General features: G+C 48.1%; 1 protein-coding gene across 8 annotated transcripts in view; it reads right to left on the reverse strand.

The window, feature by feature from the left end:
* KCNN3 (potassium calcium-activated channel subfamily N member 3) overlaps window positions 1-12,496 on the reverse strand; it is an 82,823-nt gene that overhangs the window by 49,123 nt on the left and 21,204 nt on the right. For all 8 annotated transcript variants that reach the window (XM_061606094.1, XM_061606092.1, XM_061606097.1 and 5 more), the window contains exon 3: window positions 604-1,022. In XM_061606094.1, the coding sequence (XP_061462078.1) occupies window positions 604-1,022 (419 nt within the window). The remainder of the gene's footprint in view (window positions 1-603; window positions 1,023-12,496) is intronic.

A 12,496-nucleotide genomic window follows, 5' to 3' on the forward strand; every position in this document is an offset into this window, starting at 1 on the left:
TCTCCCAGGCTTACCTGGAGAGATGCCACTGTGGATTGAACCTGGGGCCTTCTGCATGCAAAGCAAAGCAGAATGCTATACCATGGAGCTACGGCCCTTCTCCTTCAACAACTGTGAGGGCCCTTTGATCCTCTACATGTTGCTCGATGACCGTCATCCCTGGCCATTGGCAGAGCTTGGAAAAGTTACTTTTTTGAACTACAACTCCCATCAGCCCAATCCAGTGCCCATGCTGGCTGGGGCTGATGGGAGTTGTGGTTCAAAAAAGTAACTTTTCCAAGCTCTGGATTAGACCAATTCACAGAGGATAAAGCTATCACTGGCTACAAGCCATGATGGCTGTGCTCTGCCTCCATGAACACCAGTTGCTGGAAACCCCAGGAGGGGAAAGTTGCTGTTGCGCTCAGGTCCCAGTTGCTGGCTTCCCATTGGGGCATCTGGCTGGCTACTGGGAGAACGAGAGGCTTGACTAGATGGGCCACTGGCCTGACCCAGCAGGTACTTCTTATGTACTTACATTACCTTGGTGCAGATGTGGCCACACACAAGCAAGAACTTCCTATGGCACGTCCCTATGCATCTATGTGCTATGCACAAGCTCACCTCTCACATACACGCACCGTCCAGGCAGCAATGATCCACAGGGAGATGCTGAACACCAGCAGGACAGTGCCGGGACAGATGGTCATGAGGGTCTTCATGACGAAACGGGTGTTGAAGTTGATCTTGTTCAGGGCCCCGATGCTGCGAGAGGAAGCGTCCGTGAAGAGCTTGCTGTGCAACAGCATGACGCGGGCGATCAAGTAGAGGCGCAGGAACATGGGGATGGAGAGGATAATGTCCACGTCCGCCTCCGCCCGCGAAGGCGCATACGAGAAGGCCAGCCGGGCCGTCCAAAAAAACTTGTACTCCCCAGGGATGGGGTGAATGGCGCACACCAGCATCTCCAAGCTGATGTAGAGGATGCGCTCGTACGTCATCGCAATCCGCCAGTCGTCAGCGCCGTTGTCGATCACGAAGAGCTGGCCGGATTTGGGGGGGGGGGAGAAAATGACAAGAGTTAGAAGGGACGGGCAAGCAGGACTGGCAACAAAAAAGCAGATTGAATGATTGGTTGGTTTAAACAGGGGCTCCCAAACCGTGGTCCATGTGCCACTTCATTCAGGAGATCCCAGCACGTCCCCATTAAAAATTCTTACTGATTTTTAATTGTATTTTGATGGCTTCCTTGATTTCTTATATTGTATTTCCATTCGAATTCTACGGAATGAAATTGCAATTGTAATTTGTAATTGCAATTGCATTCTGTAACTGCAATGGCAAAAACAGTAAAATACAATATGTTTGTTTGTTTGTTTATTAACATACGGTCACAGACCCATTCAAATGAAATAAATAAAACATCAGAATAGTTAAGATACAAAAATATAAAACTGTAAAGTACAATATAAGAAACAAAAGCAGCAAGAAAAATACATCTCAAAAATTGTGCAGCGCCTAGCACAGAGCATTGCAATTGCTGCAGCAGGCAGAAAAGTTATTAAGTGGTCCTTGGCTATTTTCAAGTAGTCCGAGGAGGAAAAAAAGATTGCGAACCACTGGTTTAAATAAAATTAAATTGGGGTGGGCAGGCAGAAAAGACAGAACAGCACAGGGAACTGCCCGCCTGGCAGTTCCAACTGAGGTGGTGCCACCCTCCTCTGGCTATCACTACAGGCCGAACAAGAAGCATCTCTCCCCGAGGGGAGGGCGGAGGGGGGAGGAGCCTTGCCTTTTTTAAAGAGCGGGGTACTCCCCTGGGGCTTGCCTTCCTTGTCGAATTGCACCATTCCATTCGTGCTTCTCATTTCAATGTTTATGTAGGTTTCAAAAGCCGCACTCAAAATACTTCACACACACGCTTGAACAGCACAACCCCGAGATGGACAGTGCACCTGAGCATGTGTGGTGAAACCCCAACTTTTTAAAAAAAACAACAACCACAAACCTTTTATTTATTTACCGCTTAATGTCACGCCTAGAAGCCTAAGAACCACTTGCACGCACAGACGTTAAAATATAAACATCGGTCATTAAAATACACAATATATAACAACCCCATTTAGACAATCCCATAGGGTTGTACTGCGGCCCTCCAGGCCTCTCTTATCTGGCCCTCGGAATGCTCCCTGGGACACACCCCTCACTGATCCCCCTTTGCTCCTGAGGGGGTTTTGCGTCCTTGAACTCTGATGATGCCTCTGCTTGCCGAGATGCACGATAGAGAGGGGTGCGCGAGTATGTACGGAAAGCAGATTTTCAAGCAGAACATCTAGATTTTTTTTGCTCCACCCACTTTTGAACCTGGCCCCGCCCACCTGGCCCGCAGCCCTCTAGCTGAAAAAACGGTCCACATCCCCGCAACAGACCATTAATATATCAATATCGATCATTAAAATATGCAGTAAAGCAACCTCAATAAACCAGCACATCCATTAATATAGGAATTATCTAGCCAGCAACAGAACACATTCAGGATTGGGCCTGAACTGGAGGGCTTGAGATCCAAAAATGGGCCCAGCTTCTCTCGCGTTCAGCAATGGGCCCAGCCTGTGCCACAATCCCACCGGCCAACGAGCACTCTGAAGAGGCCCCTGCGGAATGCCCAAGGCACCCACTGCGCACCAGGTAGCCACAATAATTTCAACAGCGTGGCCAGCTTTGATGCCGAGAATGCATCCGGCAGCTATGGCAACCCAGCGGGGTTCACCCCAGGTGAAGAGGAAAGGGATTTATCTCATCCCCACCCTTCTGCCAAGCTCAGGGACAACCCACACGGTTTTGTCCTTGTCTTCCTCACACCAACCCCATGAGGTGGGTCATGGCGAGAGATGGTGGCTGGCTCAGGGCCACTCCGTGTGCTTCATAAGAACATAAGAACATAAGAAGAGCCTGCTGGATCAGGCCAGTGGCCCATCTAGTCCAGCATCCTGTTCTCACAGTGGCCAACCAGGTGCCTGGGGGAAGCCCGCAAGCAGGACCCGAGTGCAAGAACACTCTCCCCTCCTGAGGCTTCCGGCAACTGGTTTTCAGAAGCATGCTGCCTCTGACTAGGGTGGCACAGCACAGCCATCACGGCTAGTAGCCATTGATAGCCCTGTCCTCCATGAATTTGTCTAATCTTCTTTTAAAGCCGTCCAAGCTGGTGGCCATTACTGCATCTTGTGGGAGCAAATTCCATAGTTTAACTATGCGCTGAGTAAAGAAGTACTTCCTTTTGTCTGTCCTGAATCTTCCAACATTCAGCTTTGAATGTCCACGAGTTCTAGCATTATGAGAGAGGGAGAAGAACTTTTCTCTATCCACTTTCTCAATGCCATGCATAATTTTATACACTTCTATCATGTCTCCTCTGACCCGCCTTTTCTCTAAACTAAAAAGCCCCAAATGCTGCAACCTTTCCTCGTAAGGGAGTCGCTCCATCCCCTTGATCATTCTGGTTGCCCTCTTCTGAACCTTTTCCAACTCTATAATATCCTTTTTGAGATGAGGCGACCAGAACTGTACACAGTATTCCAAATGTGGCCGCACCACAGATTTACACAACGGCATTATGATATCGGCTGTTTTATTTTCAATACCTTTCCTAATTATCGCTAGCATGGAATTTGCCTTTTTCACAGCTGCCGCACACTGGGTCGACATTTTCATCATGCTGTCCACTACAACCCCGAGGTCTCTCTCCTGGTCGGTCACCGCCAGTTCAGACCCCATGAGCGTATATGTGAAATTAAGATTTTTTGCTCCAATATGCATAATTTTACACTTGTTTATATTGAATTGCATTTGCCATTTTTCTGCCCATTCACTCAGTTTGGAGAGATCTTTTTGGAGCTCTTCGCAATCCCTTTTTGTTTTAACAACCCTGAACAATTTAGTGTCATCAGCAAACTTGGCCACTTCACTGCTCACTCCTAATTCTAGGTCATTAATGAACAAGTTGAAAAGTACAGGTCCCAATACCGATCCTTGAGGGACTCCACTTTCTACAGCCCTCCATTGGGAGAACTGTCCGTTTATTCCTACTCTCTGTTTTCTGCTTCTTAACCAATTCCTTATCCACAAGAGGACCTCTCCTCTTATTCCATGACTGCTAAGCTTCCTCAGAAGCCTTTGGTGAGGTACCTTGTCAAACGCTTTTTGAAAGTCTAAGTACACTATGTCCACTGGATCACCTCTATCTATATGCTTGTTGACACTCTCAAAGAATTCTAATAGGTTACTGAGACAGGACTTTCCCTTGCAGAAGTCATGCTGGCTCTGCTTCAGCAAGGCTTGTTCTTCTATGTGCTTAGTTAATCTAGCTTTAATAATACTTTCTACCAGTTTTCCAGGGACAGAAGTTAAGCTAACTGGCCTGTAATTTCCGGGATCCCCTCTGGATCCCTTTTTGAAGATTGGCGTTAATTTGCCACTTTCCAGTCCTCAGGCATGGAGGAGGACCCAAGGGACAAGTTACATATTTTAGTTAGCAGATCAGCAATTTCACCTTTGAGTTCTTTGAGAACTCTCGGGTGGATGCCATCCGGGCCTGGTGATTTGTCAGTTTTTATATTGTCCATTAAGCTTAGAACTTCCTCTCTCGTTACCACTATTTGTCTCAGTTCCTCAGAATCCCTTCCTGCAAATGTTAGTTCAGGTTCAGGGATCTGCCCTATATCTTCCACTGTGAAGACAGATGCAAAGAATTCATTTAGCTTCTCTGCAATCTCCTTATCGTTCTTTAGTACACCTTTGACTCCCTTATCATCCAAGGATCCAATCGTCTCCCTAGATGGTCTCCTGCTTTGAATGTATTTATAGAATTTTCATGGTCAGGTTTGAACCGGGGTCTCCCAGGTCTGAGTCCAACACTCTAACCGCTATGCCACCGCTGCCTCTCAGCCAACCCCTTTCGGGATACATCCGTACTGTACATTTAAAGCAGTATCATGCCACTTTATTAACCAGTCATGGCTTCCCTCCTTCCCCCCCGAAAGAATCCTGGAAACTGTAGTTTGTTCAGGATGCTGAGAGTTGTTGCAATTCTCAGCACCCATAACAAACTACAGTTCCCAGGATTCTCCAGGACAGGTCATGACTGTTAAGGTGGTATCATTAATAGCGTTTAAAAGGAACGGTGCAGATGCGACCGTAATTTCTATGGAGGAAAGGTGTTACAAGACCTCCTCTCCGTCGCACCCTTTGAGCTGAGGGGGCCTTTCGATTCCACCTCTCGTTTTACAAATAAATCACCTGCACCTCTACGAGCAAAAAAAGTTCAGACGGGAAGCAGAACCTGTAGACGCTAATCTGTCGGAATTGTTTGCCCGTTTTCTCTTCTTCTTTTTTCCAAAAACAAAACCGAGCAAGTTTCTAACACCTACGGTGGCAGAAATAAGCTTTGGAAGGGGCAGGAATTACCGTTCCGTCCATTTCTGATGTTCAGAGGCAAGTGACGATGCTTTTATGTCGCCAAGAAAGCAACACCCATGCACAAGACGGAGGTTACCAGCAAGCTGGGACTGCATTCAGACATGCGGCTTATTGTGTTAGTTTAATTGTGTCCCAATTCCTAAAATTCCTGTCACACGGCAGTCCCTGTTGTGTTAAGGAACAGCAGCTTTTTTGGCCGATCTACCGGCATTTTGCGCAACTGTCTTTCACACAGCTGCAACAAACAGCACCTTGTTTTCGTCTCTCACCCATTATGCACATGCGCACTGTAGTTCTCTCATAATTCCCTGCACGAGCCAGTTTCTGAATGGGGAGTGGGTGGGAAAAGGAGGAAGGGAATGCTAATACCTGTGCCTATGCCAGAATACTGGTACAATTTTCATCTGGCAAAACAATTGGTGCACACCTAACAGGCGGGAACGCACTGCCTGATGGGATGCCTGTCACGGGAGCAGCTGCAGCCAGCACAAAGCTCTCACAATCTTCTGGGTTCCCAGGCTTGCCAACGGATTATTTCTGGTATTATTTATCACGAACATTTGCGTTAAACTCCCAAAAGATTTCCGGAACTAGCTTTTACGTTGTGTGAAAGGTCAAATATAATACGCAAATTACCAGGTAAGAAATTGTCGGAATAAAGTGCAGTGTGAAAGCCACCTTGGAGGCGATGCCAACATTTGCAGATGTGCAACAAACAAAAAAAATACAGGGGGAAACCATTTAAAGTGGCTCAGTGAGGAGCCACTTCTGCCTCTGGCCCCGTCCACCATGTGCCAGTGGTGGCTGGCTCATTTGGGCAAATGGAGACTGCCCCACCAACCTCCATCGCCCTGAGCCAGCCCCACCTGCCTGCCTTCCTACTTACATCCAGCCCAGGGGTGGGCCCTGGCTGTCAACTTCCTCCTCCTTAATCTCAGCGTGGCCCCTTGTAGATCTCAGGAGGATGGCTCCGCCTCTCATTGGCACTGGCTCCGCCCTGTGTGTACAAGTCGATTCTGACTTATGGCGACCCTATAAATAGGGTTTTCATGAGGCTGAGAGGCAGTGACTGGCCTAAGGTCACCCAGTGAGCTTCATGGCTGTGTGGGGTTCGAACCCTGGTCTCCCAGGTCGTAGTCCAACACCTTAACCACTACACCACACTGGCCTACTGCAGTCCTCTCTGCCTTCCACCCCACCAGTCTCAATGGGCACTACTGCTATGTGCACGTGGCCCTCAGAAGGTCGCCCAGAAGAGAATGTGACCCTTGGGCCAAAGGGGAAAAAAAAAGATTCACCATCCCTGCCGAAAAAGTAAGAACCTTTAAAAAAAAATTTTTTTCCCAGGAGCTGGGCCCACAGTCCCTACTTGTCAGTTTCCTGGAGACATCTGCCCGGGGTCACCATGAGAAACGGGGTGCTGAACCAGAAACAGCGCCGGTCCAATTTAAGAGAGCTCTTAAACTCCAGCGCCCCCACTCTGGATTTGATTCCAGCCGCCAAAACGTGGAGATCCCCCGATGCATAATACACATAATGATATTGAGCACTTCACACATGCACACCCACCATCACGTTAATGCACCTGCAAGGACCTGCAATCCCACGCTCGCACAGGGTCCCCATCTGAACGGAGTGGCGTCGGCTCCTGTTTGGAAACTTTTCATGCCTCTCTAAACAAAAGAGGCTGGGATCTATTTAAAGGGAGCCAAGAACCTTGGGCCAACCGCCAGCCAAGAATGCAGCCCTTCCTGCCCAGGGGGGAGGGATGGGGGCTGACCCAGCCAGAGGAAAAAAGCTATTGATCTCGGCACATCGGGTCCCTCGGCGGGAGAGGATCTATTTCTCCACGATGGGCTCTCTCCCCTGCCAGCACCCCCACCCCACAACACATTAGTGTTGCTACTGGGTTTCCATAGCAACCACATCCTAAGTCCAGAGGTACCCATTTAGTCTTCCATGATGCTCACGTGGCAGCAGGGGAAGAGCAGAGTGGAAGAGTTCACATTGGTAGTGGAGATGGAAGGCCTTAGCCGAGGCAGCAAAAGCATCAAGCAAAATGGGCCAGATTGAACATGAGGCCAAACAATCTGTTGCCTCAGACTTGATGGAAATTGCTCCAGGGTTCCAGATTGGCTAGATATTTCACTAACTCACCCAACCTAGAAACTGAAATGGGTATTATTATTATTATTATTATTAAATAGCCCACCTTTCTCCAAGGAGTTCAAGGTGGCATACATGGCTCCCCTTCTCCTCATTTAATCCCCACATCAACCTGTGAGGTAAGTTAGGCTAAGAAGCAGTGGCTGGCCCAAGGCTTCCTGGCTGAGCGGGGATTCAAACCCTGATCTCCCAGGTCCTGGTCCTGCTTCCTTGTCTTATCCTGCTGGTTAGGGCCAATCAGAGTGACAGAAGGTGAGTCAGCCACTGAGAGGAGTCTTCTCAGTAATAAACACACTCCCCTTTCATGTTGAATCGCTCCGAGGGACGTCTGTTGTTGTGAGAGAAGGCACTAACAAAGATAGGGAAATGGAAAGCAGTATCCAAACCTGACCGGTTCATTCTATAATATTAGGTTGTATAATGTGAGAAGGAGTGTGGCCATAAGGGGGTTTAGCTGTGTCGATCATGAAGACACCCTACACGTCCGAATTTGCTACCATACCACTAGGCTGGAGACTCGCTTTTTTAAATTATGTAGTAACCTATCAGATTTCTTCATTTCATTTACATGCTAACAAACCCGCTTTAAGGATTCTCTGCTTACCGGGAAGCTCACGCCAGGTTCCTGAGTTATCTACCCGACAGCTGACCTACTGACTACGTTTCCTTTCTGTCTGTATCGCAGGGAGGGCCATAGCCCAGAGGCAGAGCAGCTGCTTTGCATGCAGAATGTTCCTTGTTCAATCCCTGGCATCCCCAGGTAGGGCTGGAAAGAGTCTCCCTGCCTGAAACCCCGGAGAACCGTAGCCGGTCAGCGTAGAGTGGGCAGTCCTGACCAATGGTCTGACTCAGTAGAAGGCAGCTTCCTACATTTCTACGGGAGCCACAATTTGGAACACTGCAAGACGTTTTGGGATGCTTTTTAAGGCCTAACTGATACAAGCAACCAAGACAGCCCATTACCAATGAGCAAATCACTATCATTATTATCATTATTATTATTATTATCATCAACAACAACAACAATAATATCAGAATTTATTGCCAAAGGTCCCAGGACGGGTTACAACAATTTTAAAACACATAATTAAAAACAGTTAACAACAAGAGAGGACGAAAGCAGATGCTGGGGTAGGTCAGGTGGGATTAGCACCCTCCACAGCTGTCGGCTTCATGCTTAGTTGCAGGAAGCTGATTTTTCTCTGTGTACCCAAGGCAAAAGGGCAGCCGAGAGCAGCTTGGGGTTGTCACAGCAGCGGACGGCCATCTGGGCCGTGGCACACACAGCCAGCCGAGGGCTCCCTGCTGAATCCCATCCGAAGCAAAAGAACAGCATGTAAACAGCCATTTAAAGTCAGCCTTGCCAAAACTGTGGTCCGCAGACCCCCAGTGGTCCGTGAGCTTCATTCAGGTGGCCTGTGGCACATCCACACTAAATATTCATATTGATTTTTGATTAAGTTTATTGCTTCTGTCATTCCTCACATGGCCTTCTTGCAAGCAGTCCATACACAGCGACCCCCCAAGGGTTAAATTTGCCATCACCAACACCACCGCCCCTTTTGACCTGAGCCTCTGATTGGCTCTGGCTCCACCTACTGTTGGGCTCCCTGCCTTGCGCCCTACCAGTCTGGAGGGGCGCCAGCCACCACCGCCCCTTCTCTGTTCTCCATCCTGGCAAGCGAAAACCATCAGCAGAGACCTATTCCAGCCAGGCCAATCAACATTCAAGGAGGGGGCGGAGGAAGGGCAGTGAGGGATGCAGCCTGGAGAGACTCCCGAGGGCCAGAGAGAGAGGCCTGGGGGGCCACCTTGAGCCCCAAGGTTCACCACACCTGTGTTACCCGATCCTTTTAACTGGAGAGATGGGGACAGTGGCCCCGAGACCTTCTGTATGCAATAAGCTCTATTGCTGAGCCATGGTTTCTACTGAGTCAGTGTGGCATGGTGGTCAGGGTGTTGGATTGGGGCCTGGGCGACCAGGGTTCAAATCCCCACTCAGCCACGAAGCTCGCCGGGTGACTGCGGGCCAGTCACTGCTTCTCAGCCTAAACTACCTCACAGGGTTGTTGTGAGGATAAAACGAAGAGGAGGAGAACTAGGTACACCACCTTGAGCTCCTTGGAGGAAAGGCAGGATATAAATGCAATGATAAATAAATAAAACAAATTAATGGTCCACACACAGCGACAACCCCCCCCCAGGTTAAATCTGCCATCACCCACCCCCCATGGATTCTTTCACTCCTCCACTGGTCTTATGACTGCTGATAGCCGCCTGACATAGACGCACAAGCCCCCCTTTCCCCCCAACCAACTCTGATGGGGGATGTATTTAAAAACAAGAAGAAGCAAGCCAGCTGACTCGCTCCAAACTGAGACAGACAGCTCACTCCCAAACAGAACACATCGCTTGCAACGCTGCAATCCATTGCAGGCATGTGTCCAAGGCAGATTCAACGGGGTGGGAGATGAGGTAGTCAGCCCGTCCTTATCAGAAGAACAGATGTGGAAGGGATCCTAAAAGCCATCAGCCAATCTAGCTTTTCCCCAAACCAGTGCCCTCCAGATGTTGTTTGGACTGCAGCTGCCAGGATCCCCAGTCATCAAACCATGCTGGCTGGGACTGATGGGAGGCACAGTCCACCCAGAAGAAGTTATCAGGTTGGGGGAGTCTGAAACCCCGGCCCTAAGAACGGGTACTCTGCACTGTGTCTGGCAAACCCATAATTTTAAAATGCAAGTTCCAGGCGGGATGCGCAACTCCAAGTCTTGGAAATAGCCATTTTTTTTAAAAGCATGCTTCTAGACCTCAAAGATATAAAGACAGGTGTATAAAAGTGCAGCAGATGACATTTCAGAAGCCGGGGCCCTGAAAGGTGCAAAGCAATGTATCCCAAGGAGCAGACTGAAGCAAATCTGCATCTATTTACTGAGACCAGAGTGCAACTCAAATCAAATCTTTATTTACAGTCAACTGACCACAAATACAAAACATAATATTAAATGTTATGAAATAAAAAGTACATAACAACACATACAACCAACAGCATACTAGATTGTAAAAACAACTCAATTAGTTTAATTGAGTGCAACTTTTACTCGATATACAAATTTGGAGTGTGGGTGTTTTTTATTAAAAAAAATCATTTAAAATGTTACACGCTACCTTTTCCAGACTCAGTGGTTTACGTAAAAAAGCATTCCAAAAATAAAAGTATCTTCAAGACAAGCATCCAGAAAATACTGCAGCAACAAAAAAGGAGTTAAACAGACAAGATTGTAGTTAACTCCAAGCAACCCAAAAAGCATAGGTGAGTGTGCAAGCCCACCACAAACTAATCACATTTCTTTTTAAAAAAAATTATTTTTAGCATGACAGGCAGACATTCAAAAACTGAAGCCTCTCGTGGCACGGAAAAGCAGCACTGGAATTCTGCATCTGTTGAACGTCTTCCTGTCATGGAGCAGTTATAAGTAAAGAAGCAGAGGCCCACAATTCTACTAGAGGGCACTATTAGCCCTCACCCTCCTTCCAACCCTGGAGATGGAGGAGAGGCAGCTGCTTTTGGGTATAACAATAAACCACGGTTTATCAGAATGGGAACGAGCCTAAACTCCACCCTGGGCTTATGCACTGTCTCTTCCTCCCTCCACTGCTGGGTGGAGTTCATAAGCATTCCTTCCATTTTCAACTAGCCACTGCTTGTCATGTCATCCAAATCCAACAAACTGTGGCTTGTTTGAAACAAGACAGCTTCAAACCATAGTTCACAACGATGGCTAGTTTCAAATAAACCATCGCTAGCGTTAACCACTTCGTGTTGGGATGCAACATTAAATCGTGATTGCTTGAAAACAGAGATGAAAGAGCAGACAGGGGAGTGCCAGAGCACAGTGAAGGTTAGGCTCATCCCCACAATGATAAGCCATGGTTTATTGTGACATCAGAACGCAGTTGATCTCTGCCGTTGCACAAGGCTTTGAACCTGCTTACAGAGATGCAGTGCTGTTGCAGGATCAGTCCTCTAAAACCACCTGTGCAGTGCCAAGCTCACAGCTGAGAGAGGGGAGCCAGAGACCACGCCCAACTTGAGATTCGGAGGCACAGGGACAAAACCTCACCCTTGGGGGTGGGGAGAGGGGCAACCTAATGGTGACCCTAAGTATTTGCTTGGCTGCCAAAGCAGCTGACCTTTGAGGAGGGAGCAGTACCTTTAGGAAGACAGCACCACCACCAGCACATTAAAATGATCCATAACACAGTTAAAACACATACTTAAAAGAATTAAGACGTCTACTACTAAAAAATTATAACAGATCAACACCTGCGTGTCTGGATAGGCTTGTCTAAACAAAAAAGTTTCAAGCAGGCACCGAAAGGAATAAAGGGAAGGCGCCTGCCTGAGGTCAAGAGGCAGGGAGTTCCAAAGAGTAGGTCCTGCCACACTAAAAGAACCTGAAAAGGATGCAGCCTTGGCACAGGCCACTGGCTAGCACGGCCAAGGACCAGCATACCGCAATCCCAGCAGTGACACAGAATGACCGTGCAGCCTTGGCACTGTCCTCAGCAATAGGCAAGGATGTTTTTAAAAAACAAAAAATCCACAGGCACTCACAAACAAACATTGAAGTAGCTGCAAGCCCTCTTGCCTTGGCTGGAAAGTGGCCTTAAACCCGAATCATGCCATTTGCGCGCTCTCTCTCTCTCACTCTCACTCTCTGAGTATGTGTGTGTGAACTAGCCTAACAAACAAGAGGTAGCATTTACATTCATCGCAGCATCCACTTCTGCTGCAAATTCACGGAGGACAAGGTTGTGAATGGTTACTACCCACGATGGCTACCCTCTGTCTCCGTAGTGGGAGGCAGCATGC

Source organism: Rhineura floridana, chromosome 22 (genome assembly GCF_030035675.1).
Source record: "Rhineura floridana isolate rRhiFlo1 chromosome 22, rRhiFlo1.hap2, whole genome shotgun sequence".
Taxonomy (NCBI): domain Eukaryota; kingdom Metazoa; phylum Chordata; class Lepidosauria; order Squamata; family Rhineuridae; genus Rhineura; species Rhineura floridana.